This window comes from Lampetra fluviatilis, chromosome 57 (assembly GCF_964198595.1).
Source record: "Lampetra fluviatilis chromosome 57, kcLamFluv1.1, whole genome shotgun sequence".
Classification (NCBI taxonomy): domain Eukaryota; kingdom Metazoa; phylum Chordata; class Hyperoartia; order Petromyzontiformes; family Petromyzontidae; genus Lampetra; species Lampetra fluviatilis.
This window is the reverse complement of record NC_136331.1, coordinates 8,806,061-8,824,250: the sequence shown is the minus strand read 5'-3', so window position 1 is coordinate 8,824,250 and position 18,190 is coordinate 8,806,061. Positions and strand designations below refer to the sequence as shown.

The window sequence follows — 18,190 nt, the reverse complement described above, 5'->3', positions numbered from 1 at the left end:
CTTGATTAATTTCACTTGAAAAATTGCTCCTGCCAGAAAACACCCGATAAGGTTGATCGGCAACTGGATTTAAAAAATAAAAATCACTTTTGGCAATGAAACAACGACCGCGGCACGATGTCCGCTTGTTGATTTCCTGACGTTGTTGAACAACATCCCGCCGCGGTCATCGGTGTTGTTGAATGGGGCAGGGCCGGCAGGATCAACGAGAAGCCGACGGAGCCAGGAGGCGCACGCGGTTCAGGGAAGGGTGCCCGCAGGGCGCAACCGTGCGGGTGGAGGGGGTGGCAGCGTTATGCGACGCATCGAATCATATATATGCTGGAAGAATCCGATAAGCTATAAAGCTCTTTGTCACAGATGTCCAGTAGGGGCACAAGGGGGATCTCGAATCAAGCAGATACATAAGTAAAACAAATATTCAGAGTTTTGTGTTAATTAAAATGACCTGCGGTCAACCAGGGCCCAAGCACAGATTAAGACATCTGGCCATCGTATCAATTAGAGCGGCATACAGTGGCGTGATCCTCCCCCTTCGAGGGAATCCTGGAGCGATGGGGCCGGCATGAAATCAAGACGCACGATAAATTAATTGCGAGTACTGTAACTTTTACATCTTTATTTATATTAAAACTGTCGATGTGAGACTGTCTTCCTCTTAAACCAATGCATGGTGGTAACTAAACTAAATATATATTTTTTTATCGTTATAGCCCAACGTATTATTGTATACGAGGTTAAAAACCATCCGTAGCTAAATTTCGATTTGAAGCTTTCGTGACTGCAGGGATTCATCTTCTTCCGTAGCTATTTCAGTAAAAGTGAGTCGGGGAGAATGGACGGGGGGTCCACAGCCGGATCTTGCATCGCCACCACCGTCGCCTGTGCCGCTGGGCTCGCGTGCTCGCGTGACCGGGATGTTCCCCACGTGTCTGTGCGCGCGCTGCCGTGAAGGTGCAATCGGCACAAAGTGGCATTGAGCAATGTCATAATTTGGGAAGAGAGATGATGATGATGGAGAGAGTGAATCCCAAAGTGAAGCAGTGTGAGGGAAGAGGCAGAAAGAGAAGCGAGGTGATCTGCAGCGTGGCCAGTGTGTGGATGACTGAACGAGTCGGTGAGTGAATGAGTGGGTGAGTGGATGACTCAACGAGTGAATGAGTGGGTGAGTGCATGACTGAACGTGTGGTCGAGTGAGTCGGTGACTAAACGAGTGGGTGAGTGAATGATTGAGTGGGTGAGTGAATGAGTGGGTGACTAAACGAGTGGGTGAATGAATGAGTGTGAGCGTTGTTGCAACTTGCGGTGTGGTGGTTGAACATAACGTAGATGAGATTAGACAACGTGTGATATCGACGAGTCCTCAACGAGTGAGTTTCACGGGAAAAGTAGCCGTGGTAGTAGCGCTAGAGGAGTGATAATGAGGCGACTGACTGCCGGTGAGCGAGTGGAGTGAATCCGTGCTGGGTCATCATCACCACGACTGAACCCTCTGCGTTGCCGCAGGTGCTGGGGGTACCACCCAGGTGACAGCAGCAGTGACAGTGACAGATTGTTCGGCGTGAACGAGGCTTTTTTGAATTGAACAAAAACAAACTGAAGTCGATGCCTCGTCAGCCTCGACGGGACGCGAGATTTGTCGCGCCGAATTTCGTTTGTTTGTTTCACTTTGGCTGAGAGTAACGACGTTAAACTCAAACGTAACCCGCCTGTGCTTTGGACAGAGTTGACCGTGGCCAGGTGTTTGTTGGTCACGCCAATCAAGAGAAGTGTTATGAGGTCGGAAAGGCGATGGATGGATGGCGCGCCGGGCAGCTGTGTTTTACACGTGTTAAATGTATATACACGTAATGCGTGCACGCCGTGTATACACATTGCCAACAGGTGTAATCTTGTGTGCGCGCGTGTTTTTGTGAACAAATGATGCATATTTGTCTCGTGTGCACGCACACAAACCCACACAAAGACCACCTCGTGTAGCCTTAACAGAATTTTGGGGCAAGTGCTGTTAGCGAGCACCTATGAAGGCCGGAACGGCACACGAGGTGTGCGTGGCCATCACAACGCCCGACCGCCTTTATCTCCCCAGCGGCGATGTTTTTATACACCGCACCAGGTACCCATTTGAGGCCGAGTCGACCTAGGGGAGGCCCAGGACCGGTTCAGATAATCGTCAGCGGTGTTGGCCGTGAGCGGGAACCGAACTCGGGTCGCCGGGTTCGTAGCGCAGCGCTAACCACTACCCCACCGCTCCCCCCCAACTCACTCGCGCCAATGCTCACCACGCGTCTTCACATCTCCAGGAGGAAGGAGACATTATTGATAAGAAGCAACTGAACCACCGCCCCCCCCCCCCCCCATTTAAACTTAGCGACATTCGAAAACGGAGCGGTAGCCAAGGGAATTGTAAACAATGTCTACAAGAGCTCTGTTCTCCACCCAACACACCTCACCCACCGACAGCACGGACATCGATAATAACACAGGTATACATTTTAATACGTCGCAAAGGAAAACATCTTTGTGTCAAACACAGTTTCGGGATAATGATGATTAAAGAACCGGGTGCTGTGTAAATATCGATGCGTCGGTTGTTTTTTGTTGTTGTTGCGTGTTTGTGAGTGCGTTTGCGTGTTCCAGGAATACATTTGAAGGGCGAGGGGGGACCGGTTCACGGAAGTCGGAAGAGTGAACCACGGCTCGGTGAAGACGACACGGCCACTGTGGAAACTCCCTGCCGCGTCGTCCGTCGCGTGCCTGCCATTCAATCGGACGGTTGCCACAACCCACGGGGGGGGGGGCTCCTTCGAGGCTGCAGGAGACACCCAGAGCCAGGACTCGAACCCTCAGAACCCCCTCGAAGCCACTTGGCTCAAAGTTGGGACGCGGACAAGACCCAGTTCGCCAGGGCTCCACATCTCTCGACTCGGCGTCAGATTGATATTTTGTGCACATGCTGTACACACCTGGTTCAACAAAAACAACACTCTGCACCGGATTTGACACGTGTCTTATCAGCATACCTGTCAACCCACACGGCTTAGCCCGTATTCTTGTGCAGGGAAATTGAGTTTTCAGGTCCATACGGCGTACAGCCGTTTCAATACGGGCATCAACAAAAACTGTCTGTTTGTGTTTCTCCCTTGTGATGTCACTTTGTAGGATGAACGTTGGGATTTCTAAGGGGCACGGGGTGACCACTAAGGTCTGAATTGGTCTGCACGGAGGTAGGGGCACTGATAAGGGGTTGACAGGTTTATCGTGGTGCATCGTCGTGGTGGATAGCAGCAGAGCTGTAAACCCAATCGGTTTGCCCCGTATTCTTGTACAGGGAGTTTGCAGATCCATACGGAGTAACAGCCGTTTCAATGCGGGCAAAACACGAGTTAATGTCTATTTGTTTGTGTTTCTCTCCCTTGTGATGGGACTTTGTGAGATGAACGTTGAGATGTATGAGCGCCACGGGGTGTCCGACATTACGGTCTGAGCTGGTCTGCAGCAAGGTAGGAGGGCACCCACAACAACAACAAGGGGTTGGCAGCGATGCGCTCGGGAGCAAACACAGCGCCGTGGGAGACACCACCACCACGCACACCGCCGTCAGCGATGTTGGCCACGCAAGGGGGGGGGGGGGCGTGGGGGGAGTGGTGTCTCCCCACGGGGGCGTCATCCTTGCCCATCAATTATTCTCGTGGTACGCGAATCGAGGTTCCACGAGTATGGGTTCTCGCTCCGTTCGAACCGGCAATCCGTGCTCAAAAGTCGATCGCGATGTGGGTTAAAGTCGACGCGTCGATGCCTTTGCCAATCGATCCGTGGATGTAGAAATCCAATTCGGTTGGGATACCGTCGTGCTACACGCCCCGTGCTTTTGATTGGCTGAACATTTTGCACGATCGGCGACTCCGCGGCAGTCCGCTTCTGTTGCAGCACAGCGCCACCACCAGGCTCCACACCTCCATAGTGGGCGGGGTCTGTGTGGGAGTGGGCGTGGTCTGTGGGGAGTGGCCTGTGTGTGAGTGGGCGTGGTCTGTGTGGGGGTGGGCATGGTCTGTGGGAGTGGGCGTGGTCTGTGAGGGAGTGGGCGGGGTCTGTGTGGGAGTGGTCTGTGAGTGGGCGGGGTCTATGTGGACGTGGTCTGCGAGGGAGTGGGCGTGGTCTGTGTGGGAGTGGGCGGGGTCTGTGTGGGAGAGGTCTGTGTGAGTGGGCGGGGTCTTTGTGGGCGTAGTCTGTGAGTGGGCGGGGTCTGTGTGGGCGTGGTCTGTGAGGGAGTGGGCGGGGTCTGTGTGGGCGTGGTCTGAGGGAGTGGGCGGGGTCTGTGTGGGAGTGGGCGTGGCATGTGACGGAGTGGGCGTTGTCTGTGGGCGGGGTCTGTGAGGGAGTGGGCGTGGCCTGTGTGGGAGTTGGCGTGGTCTGTGGGAGTGGGCGGGGTCTGTGTGGGCGTGGTCTGTATGGGAGGGACCGACGGTGGGGAGGGTTTCCAGTTCCACCGTGTGTCCTGGTTGAGCCTCCCAGAGATATTCACAATAAAAGTTACTCTGGGTTTTATCGCGTAAATATGAATGTGTCGTTAACCCACCACCACCACCATCCGACACAGCCAATCAGTAAGGTTTGCCACGTAAACGAAACCTGCCAATTAGTTACCAGTTCAGCACTCACCGACGTGTTTGGGAGAGTTAAACCACAACATTTGCAAAATGAGCACGACGTTCCCTCTGGTAAATACAACACCCAGCCTTCATCGGGCGATCGTGCCGAAACGTCGTACTCAAATTGTAAATGTTGTGGGTTTACTCTCCAACACACCGGGTGTGCTCAACGAGTAACGCAATGCTAAAGTGGCCGTGTCGGGTGGCGGCGGCTTTGACAACCCAAAATAACAGCTGTCATGAGCACTGCCCGCGCAAGCCGAAGCCGTGTGGCACCATCATCATCGTGAACATCTGTCGAAGTTGCACAAGGGGACCTAACTCCTCATCACGTGACCCCGGTCACCCCCCACCCCCTCCCCCCAGTGCAATCATTATTGATAAACCAAAAACAACAACAACAAATACACAACCTCAACGCGTGGAACATCCGACTCCCGCAACGCAAATTTTAAATTACGAAACGGAAAAACAAAACGCCAAATAAAAATGAACCATTCGTTTCACGATCGCCTGCTCAAGAATCGTTCACTTAAACAAATTATACAACATGCTCAGCGTGTCTTAGAGACGCCCCAATCCTGGTTCACACCCAAACGACCGGTTGCATGCAACCAGTTGAGCGGGCGAGACAAGAGACCCCCCACCTCCACCTGCGCAGCGATTTGCTGCGAGAGACGTCGTCTCCGCCGCGTGTGACGACTCGTCAGGGAGCCGCGACTCAAGTGCTCGTCACAATCGTGAATGCGGCCGCTTCGTTTCTTCTCGGTGCCAAGATAAAACAAATAACCCCCCCCCCCATAAACCTACTCGCTCAGAAAAACGGGACAACACAAGTTACAGGCGACGATTCGGCGAAGCGTGATGTCCAGAGAGATGTTGGTGAGGCAAGTGAAATGGGACCACGCATCGTCACAGCGGAGGGGAACTGCCCTGGCTGATCATCTGTGAAGGCCCTCTCCGAATGTCTCAACCCCGACGAGTCGATGCCTCCTCCGACCCTGCAGTGTTAAGTGGAAGCATCGGCTGCTTGGCCTGTTGTGAACTTGTGTTGTATCAATAATTTGGATAACGACGGTGGTGACGATCATGACGATGATGACGATGGTGGTGATAATAACGACGACCATGGATGAGAGACAAGCACCGCCTGGTCAAGGCCCGCTCACTGCCCTGCAGGGCACGGCCTGTCCCACAACACGACCACGCGACTCCTCGTTGCACCACCGACACCTCTCGACAATCTTCATCCGGGCGACGCGTGGACGCGCAAACCTCGCAACTCCGTGGCGTCACGAGGGGACCCCCCCCCCTGGCTTTTGGAAGTTTGGTGTGACACATGTTATTTTTTTAATTCCCAACAAACCGCAGCCGTTTGTTTTCACAGACACCACTTAGGCAAGAGAAGTGCACGAGTTTGTTGTTGTTGTTGTTTTAGGTTGTTGAGAACAATTACGCGCGAACCGTAACCCGTTGTAATGTCATCGTCCGGCTCATGTACAACACAGCCAAGAGAGAAACCCGCCTCCAGGAGCGTGGCCGACCACCCCAGCCACCCGCCCGCCAGTGACAAACGCGGGCCACACAAACCACGGACGCGTGGGGCCTTTAAACCCCCCCCCCCCCCCAAACAAAAACATCTCCTGGGCCGCGGTGGCCTCTGCGAGACGAACACAACAACAGTGGTAGCCCAGAGGTGGCAGCAGTGCCCTGCCCCAAGCCCCACCACCACGTGCCCCCCCCACCACCACGTGCCCCCCCTACCCTCAATGAGAAGCGATACGATCCGCTCGCATCGTCAGCGATGCAGAACGACGGGGCCCGTTGCGTCGTGAAGACTGCGGCACGGCGAATGCTTGTGTGGGGGCAGGCGCCTCATCCAACAGCAGATAAGATCGTGGATGATGATGATGATGATAGCAGTGTGGCTATCACAAACTGGTCCAAGGCTTGCGTTTGTTAAACAGCCACGACTGGGACAAAATTCATCTGGAAGCCCAATTTGGGTGAACGGATGATAGAACAACAATTACATTTCGGTGATTAAAACAAACCGCTGTGATTTTGGTGAACAAAATAAAAACAAGACACACTCAAGGCTAGGGTCTCGGTGCCTATCTTAGCTCCCGAGGAGAGTGTGCGTGCTTGTGTGTTGTGTATCTACATATGTGTGCGTGCTTGTGTGTTGTGTATCTACACACGTGTGGGAGGGCGGTGGCGTAGTGGTTAGCGCGCTGCGCTGCAAAGCCGGCGACCAGAGTTCAATTCCTGCTTAGATCAATAACAGTGGTGAATACATGAACCGTTCCTGGGCCTCCCCTAGGTCGATTCGGCCTCAAATCAGTACATTGCTGTGGTGTGTAAACATCGCCACTGGGGAGACAAAGGCGGCCGGGCGTGGTTTTGCTCACCCACCCCTTCGTGTGCCGTGGCGGTCGTCATAGGTGCTGCTCGCTAACAGCACTTGCCCCAACAGTCTGTCAAGGCTATACGGGGGGGCTTTGTTTGTGTGTGTGTATACTGTCCGTGGGCACACTTGTGCATGCAAAGTGGCAATCGGCACTTGCCCCCAACACATCAAAAGGCGAATTGGGGAATCTGTGTGTACTCATTTGTGTGTGGATATAAGCTATCTGAACTAAACTCGAACGGACCAGCGTGGTGAAGTATGGTCAACCCCCCCCCCCCCCCCCCATGATTGCCAATGGGGTGTCGGAGGACGCCTACAAGCAGGAGTGAAGTGACACAAGGGCTGTGATTTATAATAGTTCTCACGCGCGCACGTGTGAACGTGTGAACGTGTAAGCGTGTGAACGTGTAAGCGTGCGTGTGAACGTGCGTGTGCGTTTGTGCAGCGGCTAGCGCGCCTGCGAACGTGGCAAACCTCGCGTTCGATGCCCGCTCAGGACCACAAATAAAAAAACAGCGGCAAACATTCGAATCGGTCCTGGGCCTCCCCGTAAGTCCAACTCAGCCTGGTGTGGTGTGTAAACATCAGCACCACCTCGTGTGCCGTGCCCGCTAACAGAACTTGCCCCAGCAGTCCGTTTGAGGCTATACTGTGCGCATGTATACGTGTGCGTGTGTGCGCGCGCAAGCATGCGCAACGAGTGGTTCCTTTCCATAAAACACACAAAAAAAAGCAATCGGATTTCACGTGCGCGCGTTTACGTACCATCGAAACAAACATGAAAGAAATATCCATAGCAACGACTGCACGGGGGACGAGACCAACGGGAGGGGAAGGGCCAGATCACAACAAAATCACTGCAACCTCTGCAACCGCAGCCTAAGCGGGGCCACGAGGCGGCCACGAAGGGTCACGCCGATGCACGCGGCACAATCCGCCGGGTCACGGGGACATCTGCTGGGAGACTCCCGGCCACGAGTCACGAAGGGGACTCAGCCCAAGAACAAGGCCCTGTGGGTCTTGTTTGTTCTAGACGGCACATTCACCCACGCTGCACGCTCACCTCCGCTGTGCGCTCAAATCATTATATTGCGACGTTTGCTCATCCACGGTGGCTAGGAGATGTTAACTACCTCGCCAAGTATACAGGCAGTGGGTTCGATCCCGACCCTGACGCCTGCTGCTGTATATTTGAAGTTTGCGTGTTCTCCATCCCCGTGGAGGCGTGAATTTTTCTCCAGGTCCTCTGGTTTATTCCCTCCACATTAAGAATCAACGTCGTGTGTTTGGAGTATGTGGCTGTATTTGGGCCTTACCTGCAAAAATAAAAAATAGTTAAGTTTGTAAATAGTTCATGAAAGCCTCAGCCAGCCTCAACTCTTTTCCAGCAGTCGGGGGCAATGTGGCAGCGCGATCCCAATTGAGCGATGTGCAGGTCACGTTTGGGCATGTGACTGCTCTTGGCCGACAGCAATGTCCTTGTCTGATTATTTTGGCGATGGGAGGAAACCGGAGGACCCGGGGGAAACCCACGCAGACCAACAGGGCGAGAGGGAACACACAAACGCCACACAGAGAGGTCAGGATTCGAACCCAGGCCCCTTGTTGCTGCGAGACACAGACCGGCACCGGCACTCTGGCGCTCTGCACTAAAACTATTCTTGTTTTACCGGGTAAGGCCCCACTGAACTCTATAGTTTATTTTTCAGAAGCGACCTGGCAAACACAAATGATAGCTCAACAAAGTGGCTTATCGCATGGAAATTTAGCGCAAACAAATACTCTGAATGCACGTTCATTCTAAATGCGGAGGGAAAAGCCGAAGGACCCGGACAAAAATCCACGCGACTCACGGGGAAGAGAGAGAGACACCACAAACTCCAAATATACAGCAGCAGGCATCACGGGTCAGGATCGAACCCACGACCTGCTGCATACCAGGCGAGGTCGTTAACATCTCCTAGCCATCTTCTTGGTTTTTTTGGTAAAGTCACGTAGAAGGGAAATAATAAAAATACAACAAAATAAAATAATTCTCACGACGTTTTTATGTTTTATTTTTATTATTTTATTATTTCCCTTCTACGTGACTTTACCGAAAGAACCAAGAAGATGAATCCCTGCAGTCACGAAAGCTTTAAATCGAAATCTCCTAGCCACCGTGGCACCCGATGCGACGGTGACCTCAACGTGCGGTGTGCACCGTGAGGAGGGAGCCGGTGCAGAGTCTGCGTCGTGCGGTGCGCTGCGGGAGTGGCTGCGGGAGTGGCTGCGGGAGTGGCTGCGTGCTGCTGGGATGATGGCCGTGTTGGGTTAAGACGGTCTGACCAGGTTCATGATAAGCAATCACAGGGGCCGGTAATTTGATATTCACAGTAAGCAGATTTTTATAATAAGGATAATGCCAGTTTATTTACCCAGGAAAAAACATCTCACAGCGCCTCGAGAATCATTTAGCGGGGAGGGTCCTGTGAATCTGGTATGTCTGGCCAGCTGCACGATGAATCGTTTCTGGCTTCACTTGGGAGGAAAGCCCCGGAGCAGCCGGAGAAACCCAGCAACCCGCACGAGGCGGGCGACCCTTCAAAGGCTCCGCGAGGGTGGATTCAATCTCGCAACACCGAATCGAGGCAGTGGGCCAGACCTCATTCTGTGGACCGCACCCGTTGCTGTGCTGCCATCTCCTGGCCACCCTCCCCCCGCCGTCGTCGCGAGGACAACCCCTGGCAATCCCAAGGCGGCCCCACCCGTCCCCACCGACAACGACCAGTTTAGAGAACCGTGAACGAGATTCGGGGAGAATTCCACTCCACGGGGTGGTGGAACGCCTGCCACAACGGCCATCGATGTTATTTCGGCGGCCGCGGCAACGCCAAATGGAAAGCCCCAGGCCGCACATTCTGACCGGGACGCGCGCCCCCGGTGTGGCAAGTGACAGCCACCGGCGTTGGCTGAAGAAAAGAAAAAAACTTCGCAGAGGGGAACTCCTCCGATTTGAACCCTCAGGGGGATGGATGCCTTCGTCTGGCTCCATCGAGCCTCAGGAATAAGCGTGCAAAAAACCCACCCCTACGTGTGCCTACATTGTGTCCTCATTTGTGAGTGTGAATATCAGCAGTTACCAATGGTCCGTAAGAATCTTTTAAAGTGCATTATTCTATGTCGGTGAGTATTAGGTATGAATGCTTTATTCTAAGAACCCTAAAGGTCCTTAAGCCTGGCTCTGTGAATTTCAGTGGTTAACAATGGATCCTAAAGCTGGCCATGTGAGCCTTAGGAATAATCAGTGATGCCTAACAATCCAAGCAGTACCTTAGTGCGTCTCTACGAGCCTCAGGTATTAGCATGGAGCCCTAAGAATCCATTCTAAAAACTAGCCCAAGACTGCATCCTAGTAATGAACAATGAACCATAAACCTGCAATAATCTGGCTCTACGAGCCTCAGGCATCAAGAGCACAAGCCCTAGGAATTCCTAATGGATTCATAGTCTATGAACTCAATGTTGAACGCGAGGAAAGAAAACATCGTCAATATCATCATCGTTATCACTCTTGTTACACAGCACAACCGTTCCGATACACAGCGAGCCAGCATCGTCACTTCCACTCTCGACGAGGAGCGTGGCTCTCAAAGGAAAACCGAGAGAGCGCGAGCGAGACAGAAGAGACGGACAACCGGGAGGGGCATGGAGAACTCGCGCGCAATGATGGGGGGGGGGGGGGGGGGGACAGCTGGCAGCTTATGGCCGCGTAAGTAACAAGGGGTGGGGGGAGTGATGGGGGTGGTGGGGAGTGGTAGGGGTGGTGGGGAGGTTTCACTGAAATCAGCTCGGGGGTTAAAGTGCGCTCCCCCCATCTTCCTAGCAAGGTGTCCCTTTCTTGTCGACGATTAGCGGCTGGAAGTCCATCTGGAGGTTGTCCACGTAAAACGCCTTCGAGTCGAACCTGGGACACGCAGAGACACGCGGAGACACACAGGTGTGACGATGCGGGGGGGGGGGGGCCTGCTGGAGACGTACGCACCTCTGTGTTACTCCGTACGTGTGTGTGCGTGTGTGTGTGTGTGCGTGTGTGTGTGTGTGCGTGTGCATGCGCTAATCTATACATGTCACTCTGTGCGAATGTATCATGGTCCCACTCTGTTAAGTGAAACATCACGACAAATGCCATCAATGCGGCGACCAAACATGGATCGATCTCCTGGTCTCCAGAGCAACAACACAGACCCACTACCACCATCACCGCCATCAGCACCACCACCATCAACACCACCACCATCAACATGGACCATCGATCTCCCGGTCTCCAAGGCAACAACAACACGAAGCCACGCCAACGGCCCTTTTTCAACTGAACATTGAGGGACACTCCCGGGTGCAGGGCGAGTATCTGACCGACGTGATGAACGCCCACGCAGCAGCAGCATCAAGAAACCCGCGTCTTTGATGCCCCGTATGTGCCAGTCGCTACCACAGCCACGGATAACAACCTGACGACGAGCCACTACCACCAAAAGCACGGCTTGGCCAGAGACACGCGAATAACTCCATCGCAGAGTTCTACGCCTTCCCGCCACCTACACTACCAGCATGAAGACAAGGGGAGCTGCACATAACCAACGTGTACAAAGCCCCGAATTACAAATGGCCACAGCCAGCGCTCACCATGTGCACCAATCCCTGCCCTATACGTTGGTGACTTTAACAGCAACCGAACGAGGTGGGGGTGGGGCTATGCAGTAGGCCAGGTGGACGGCGAAGGCCTCGGTGACTGGATGTCCGCCAAAGATCCGCACTCGGTTATCGATGGCAAGCGGCGAGCAACTTTCCACTCGGCTCGCTGGCAACGCGACTGCAACCCGCACCTCACAAGATCAAAGTGGGAGCACGCTTCACGCATCCCGCTAAATACTCCCAAGCTTCCGCAAAGGTCACCGTAGGCCCTTCATAACCCACATCGTCATCGAAATCCCCGTGATTCTATAAAAACCATGGCCAGGATTGAACCTGGCCAAACGGGCCACGCACTCTTTTATATGCGGATGACCTTGCCCTGGCAACGTAAAAGCAGCCACTATGCGACACGACCCCACACATTGCTGTGTGTCGTACAAGTGGCCGAGTGTCGTATGCGCGTGTAGTACACGTCGCTATGTGTATATCACTATGTACGTGTGCTTGTACACGAGCGTGCGCGCACACGTGTTCCCCGTGCGTGCGTACTTGCTGTCGTGCGCGTGCGGGCACAGCACGCGGAGGCCGAGCACGATGACGGTGCCGCCCAGCGCCCCCACCACCACGAGCAGCGCCGCGCCGCACACCAGCGGCAGGGCCTGCTGCCACAGGCTCCTCCACAGGCGGCACACCTCCTGGCGCAGCATCTCGGCCCGCTGGCACACCAGCTGGAACACACACGCACACACCATACACACGCACACATAAGCATACACGCGCAAGCACACGCACACCCACACACACGCGCACACACACGTGCACACACACGCACACACATAAACATACACACGCACACAAACGCACGCACACGCGCACGCACACACGCACGTGCACACACACGCACACACACGCACGCAAAAAGGTAAAGATTCCCCCCCCCCCCCCTTAGAGCCTTAACAGACTGTTGGGACAGCGCCTATGAAGGCCGGTACAGCACACGAGGGGGTGGGTGGCCAGCACCACGCCCGGCGGCCTCTCTCCCCAGTGGCGATGTTTGCACCCCACACCAGGTACTCATTAGATGCTGAGTCGACCTAGGGGAGGCACCGGCCTGGTTCAGATAATCGTCACTGGTGTTGGCCGTGAGCGGGAATCGACCCCGGGTCGCTGGGTCCATCGCGCAGCACGATAACCACTGCACCACCGCTCCCCACACACACACGCATACACAGTGACACATTCAACTCGTTAAAAAAGACAAAGATCCCCGCCCCCCCCACGTATAACATTAACAGACTTTTGGGGCAAGTGCTTTTAACGAGCACCTATGTAGGCCAGAAGAGCATGCAACACCACGCCTGGCCATCTTTGTCTCACCTCGTGCTGATGTTTGTACACACCGTAGCAAGTGGTCATTTTAAGGTCCAGTTGACATAAGGGAGGCCCAGGACGGCTTCAAATATCTGGTCGTGAGCGAGCATCGAACTCACCACTACAACTATACACAACTATACATGTACAACTATATGTATACAACCACACACACACATCCTGGCACAGCAACTCAAATCGCTGGCACATCAAAGCCTCACCGAATCTCAAGACTATTTCAGGAGGGTAATGCCAAGTTCACGAAGCCAGGGTTGATGCTGCTGCTGCTGCTGCTGTGCGTGACGCCAATTTAGCAATTTGCAGGCAATTTTTCAGCATTTGGAAGGCTTGGGCCAATACCAGTTTCATTGTATGCAATTGTTATAGCTATGAGAGGGCAACCGGAGAGAACCACAGGAAGCCTGAGTGGAACCGGGGGGGGGGGGGGGGGGGCGGAGAGCGAGAGAGAACGTACGAACTGCACTGAGGACGGGTGTCCGAAACTGGTAGTGGACTGCGCTAGTTCGCGACCAATATTATCCATATTATCGATAATGATGAATAATAAGAAGTTTTTTTGGTTAGATCGCGTAAATATAAATTGCTGTTACACCCACCATCACCCGACACAGCCAATTAGTAAGGTTTGTCACGGAAACAAAACGTGCCAATTCGCTACGAGTTCAGCACGCCGGTGCGTGTGTCGTACTCGAATGGTAAACGTTGTGGGTTTACTCTCCAACACACTACCCGTAACAAATTGGCATGTTTTGTTTAAGTGACAAACCTTACTAACTGCCTGTGTCGGGAGGGTGGTGGGTTTATAACGACCACATACATATTTTCGCGATCTAACCCCAAACATTTTTTTTTTACGGAGTGGACTGCGTGCGCTGCCCGCCCCCCCCGCCCCCCCGCCCCCCCGCCTCCCCCCCCCCGCCTCTCTCACCTTGTACGAGGAAGGGGGCTCGGCGCGCAGCGGTGTCTCCGGGAGCTTCCCCGGAGCGGCCGCTTCCTCCAGAGTGGTCTCTGCTTGACCCATCGGGTAGTGGCTGGTCGTCTGCAGGGGTCCCGCGGGCAGCTCTGCGCGCGAGGGGTTGGGGGGGGGGTTCTCCGTTACGTTTGAGCGCGGGGTGGGCCCCGAGTTACAACTTGATGCCGCCCAGCACACGCGCAACCGAGTTCCGCGAAATTGTCACGGATTCTGATGGAGCCACAGGTGTCTCCAGACCGGGTTCGAGGCTCAGTGTCTTGAGACTCGGCTCAAGGAGTCCATGTTTCAACTTTCACTCAAAGTGCAACCTGCTGTGTGCATGCATTCACACTAATTGTGTTCGAAATGTTTGAGATAAATTTGCAGCACACACACTCTTCTATTGAGATGCCACCCTAATGCTCAGAAAACTCACTGTTTGATCTCAGACATGTCATTTAAATCAACACACCCCTTACAGGCAATTAAATCTTTGTTAAAACACCCGTACAGTCACCACTCCATTTAATTAAACGATGTTTATGCCTTTTTGCAAATCCTCCGTAGCATAAAAACATGGAAACATGGTGAGGTGCTTGATGTTTGAATAATGTAATGCAGCAGATTGTGTGTTTATGTTAATCAGCCGTGACTCTTCCTACCGTGGCAAATGGCTAAGGTAGTGCACAAATCATCTCATAAATCTTAATTCACATCACCTGCCTTCGTATGCTGCTGTCATTACAGTTAATCCGGGATTTTGCATTAACCTTGTGAGATTCGTACTGCAGTTAAAATTTTCTTTCAGCGGTCCGGTAAGAGCGATACTGCATCAAATTAGAAATGTCACCGCTTTAAACCGTTGACTATTTATGGTGATGTGAAGATGTTACGTTGTATGTTTAAATACAGAGAGACCAGCGGTCTGGAGCAGATTTTAAAGACACTGATCCTGAAACTCCATCTCAAGACACTGATCTTATCACCCCGTCTCAAGACACTGATCTTATCACCCAGTCTCAAGACACTGATCTTATCACCCCGGCTCAAGACACTGATCTTATCACCCCGTCTCAAGACACCGATTCTGACACCCGGCCTCAAGACACCATGGCGCTTGTGCCAGGCCAGGTGCTGCACTTTTAACCCAAAAACCTCTATGATGGATAAGATTGTTCGTGAAAGCCGACGTGTTAAACTCAGGTGCACTTCAGTTTGTTGTCCTTCCCCCGCACCTCTGATTAGCACGTTTCCCTACGTACAGTGCGAAATAAGTTCTACATACATATACACACACTTTGAGGCCACGTGAAGTGTCGAAGGCTCACCGACAGGAGGTCACGGGACAGACCCAGGCGCCGTGGGTTTGCACGCATACCACACATGCACGTACGCCACATACTCACACGCACCTTTCCCCGGCGTGTTGGGCAGTGTGCCATAGGTGTCCGCGTCACGTGGCATGCTGTACAGCATGCTCTCCTCCATGGGCACGCTCCACGTTGCGCGCCGCACTTCGTTCTGCGACATTCCAAACGTCACCTCCAGCATCGGCACCAACGCCTGGGTCACCTGGGCGACGCGGCGGGGAGGGAGGGAGAGACACCCATCTTTGGCAGGAACCTCGACTTAGAAACCCTCGCATCACGATCCCATCCATCGAGTCGAGTCTACCAACCTCTGACCAACTTGGTTGCATGCAACCCGAGTTGCAAGTGTAGGGACATCTCTCTCTGCAACCGGTTGGCCGAAGTCGCGCAACGGAATCGGACTCGGTGTTTGAGTACCGAGCCTGCTTGGCGATCTGTAGCGACGGATTTCATTCGTCTCCCACGCCGTGTTGCACTCGTGAAGGAGGCTGATCGGTCGGTTTAATTTCCTCGTTTCGCATTTACTCGCTCAGACGTGTGACAGAGCAGTGGCAGGCTGTGAATAAGTTGTATTTGTGGGGCCTTTTTGTCGGTATCAAACAAGATGAAAAATATAAATGGGTTTTACCCTTTCGGGCAATAAAACAGGTGTTAAAATGTTCACACACCCAATAGATACCTTTTGCAAGGCATGAAGTCTGCATTAACCACACATACGTGTGGCAAAACACGCAAACAAACATGCTCTGACAATAATAATTATGTTATGCGTTGTCTTTGAAACTGATTGGCCTACACACGAGAGACAGCAGCAGCCTTCTTCATGGCCAAGTCTCAGCACCAGTGTCAGACCAGAGAATGCCAAAAGGCGAACAGCACAAAGACACTGCAAGTCCAGGACACTTAGAGCCCTGGTCGAGCAGTGATTGAGGGCTAATGATTGCGCAACCGATTGCTCAGTGTGGGCACAGCTTGCTAACAACAGCAATGTCAGTGCATACGTGTATGTACACACACACACACACGTAGGAGAGCGGTCGTGTAGCAGTTAACGCACTGCGCTACGAACCCGGCGACCCAAGTTCGATTCCCGCTCATGGCCAACACGAGTGACGATTATTTTAACCGGTCCTGGGCTTCCCCTAGGTCGACTCATTCTCAAATGAGTACCTGGTGCGGTGTGTAAACATTGTCACTCGGGAGACAAAGGAAGCTGGGTGTGGTGCTGGCCACCCACCCCCTGGTGCGCCGTGCCGGCCTTCATCGGTGCTCGCTAACAGCACTTGACCCAACAGTGTGTTCAGGCTGAACGAGGGATTTGTGTCTTTGTGTGTACACAGCATCTAAATGCAATTGCATCTCAAGACTCTTTAGAAATAAACTCGAATAAAATGCTGATCAAGGGCCAAGTGGCTTTCTGTTATCAAATATTTCACTTGGATAATAATAATCCCTTGAGATGGATCATCTCGTCACTGACAAGGGTTTCAAGTGACACGCGCCGAAAAAAAAACCGCAGTGACAAGTTGCATACACACACACGTTAATAATACACACGACTCAAGCAGTGACACGTTGTACACACACTCACACGTTCATAATACACACGACTCAAGCAGTGCACGTTTATAGAATGCCAAACGTTTACGAGACAGCCAGCCAAGACGACACGGATAATCAGACACAGCCAAACACACAGATAAGTGGTGCACGCTGCCGCTTCAGACGGAATGTTTCTCCAGCTGCATCGGTTGTAAATGTTGCACGAGTATTCATGAAAGGGTGTAAGGTAAGTCGAGACTGGCGGCACATTTCCAGCGTATCCGCGAGATTGTTCCGTGCCTGTTCAGGCGGCCGTACGTACGTACGTACGTGCGTGTGTGTGTGTGTGCGCGTGTGTGTGTGCCAACTAGAGCGCGCCTGGGGCAGGTCACGTGCAAGAGAGAACTCAGCGCCCGGAACCAACTCACCGGGGTCCCACACCAACAACAGCGATGACAACAATGACAACTACGACGACAATGATGATGACAACAATGACAACTAAACGACGATGATGATGATGAACAAAACGTGCCAAATAAAGACCAGAGAGAGGGGGGATTAAGGCATCCATATAAATTACCACGGATATCTATTGTTGGTTGGGCTATTCACCGCACAAACCGCCTGCTGCACGTGAACGCAATCGAGCCACAATCTCGACAGCAGCCGCTGCCGCACACCCAGAGGTGCGAATATAAAACAGGAGGAAAGTAGGCGAAGGTGGATCCCTGCAGTCGCTCGCCGTGGTCACCGCTGACCACGTAAGTTCCAGATAGCCTCTCATAATAAAATCTCTACTACCGAAAAACCCAAAGAATATAAATCTTTACTCTACCAATGCTGGCCAGATGCACCCACGCTTTACCCCACCACCCGTGAGCTGCCGATCAACTCTCCGCGGGGTACCCAGTTATACGACCACCTCTCGTTTTACGTGGGAGGTTCTGTTCTTGAAAAACGGCACGTAGCTCAAAATCGCGTGAAGTAAAATGTAATTTTCCCCATAATAAATAAAGGAAATGGTTGGGGTTAGGGAGAGCTATCAAACCTCACTCTTACGCCTACGTATTGAACTGATTACGGTAACATATTATATTTACAATACTACCATACATGTATTCAATAAAGTAACAGCCTATTTACAAAAAAAAATTGGGAAAACGAGAAGCTTTTTAAACACGTCAAGCAAGATGCG

At 52.8% G+C, this 18,190-nt stretch overlaps 1 protein-coding gene across 1 annotated transcript in view; it reads right to left on the bottom strand.

Moving 5' to 3' along the window:
- Nucleotides 1-5,077: 5,077 nt before the first annotated feature.
- Nucleotides 5,078-18,190, bottom strand: part of GINM1 (glycosylated integral membrane protein 1) — a 29,097-nt gene continuing 15,984 nt past the window's right edge. Inside the window, exons 5-8 of the mRNA XM_078880448.1 lie at nucleotides 15,493-15,652; nucleotides 14,057-14,190; nucleotides 12,286-12,464; nucleotides 5,078-11,008 (exon numbers count right to left, since the gene is read on the bottom strand). Of these exons, the coding sequence (XP_078736574.1) occupies nucleotides 10,924-11,008; nucleotides 12,286-12,464; nucleotides 14,057-14,190; nucleotides 15,493-15,652 (558 nt within the window). The 3' untranslated portion in view covers nucleotides 5,078-10,923. The remainder of the gene's footprint in view (nucleotides 11,009-12,285; nucleotides 12,465-14,056; nucleotides 14,191-15,492; nucleotides 15,653-18,190) is intronic.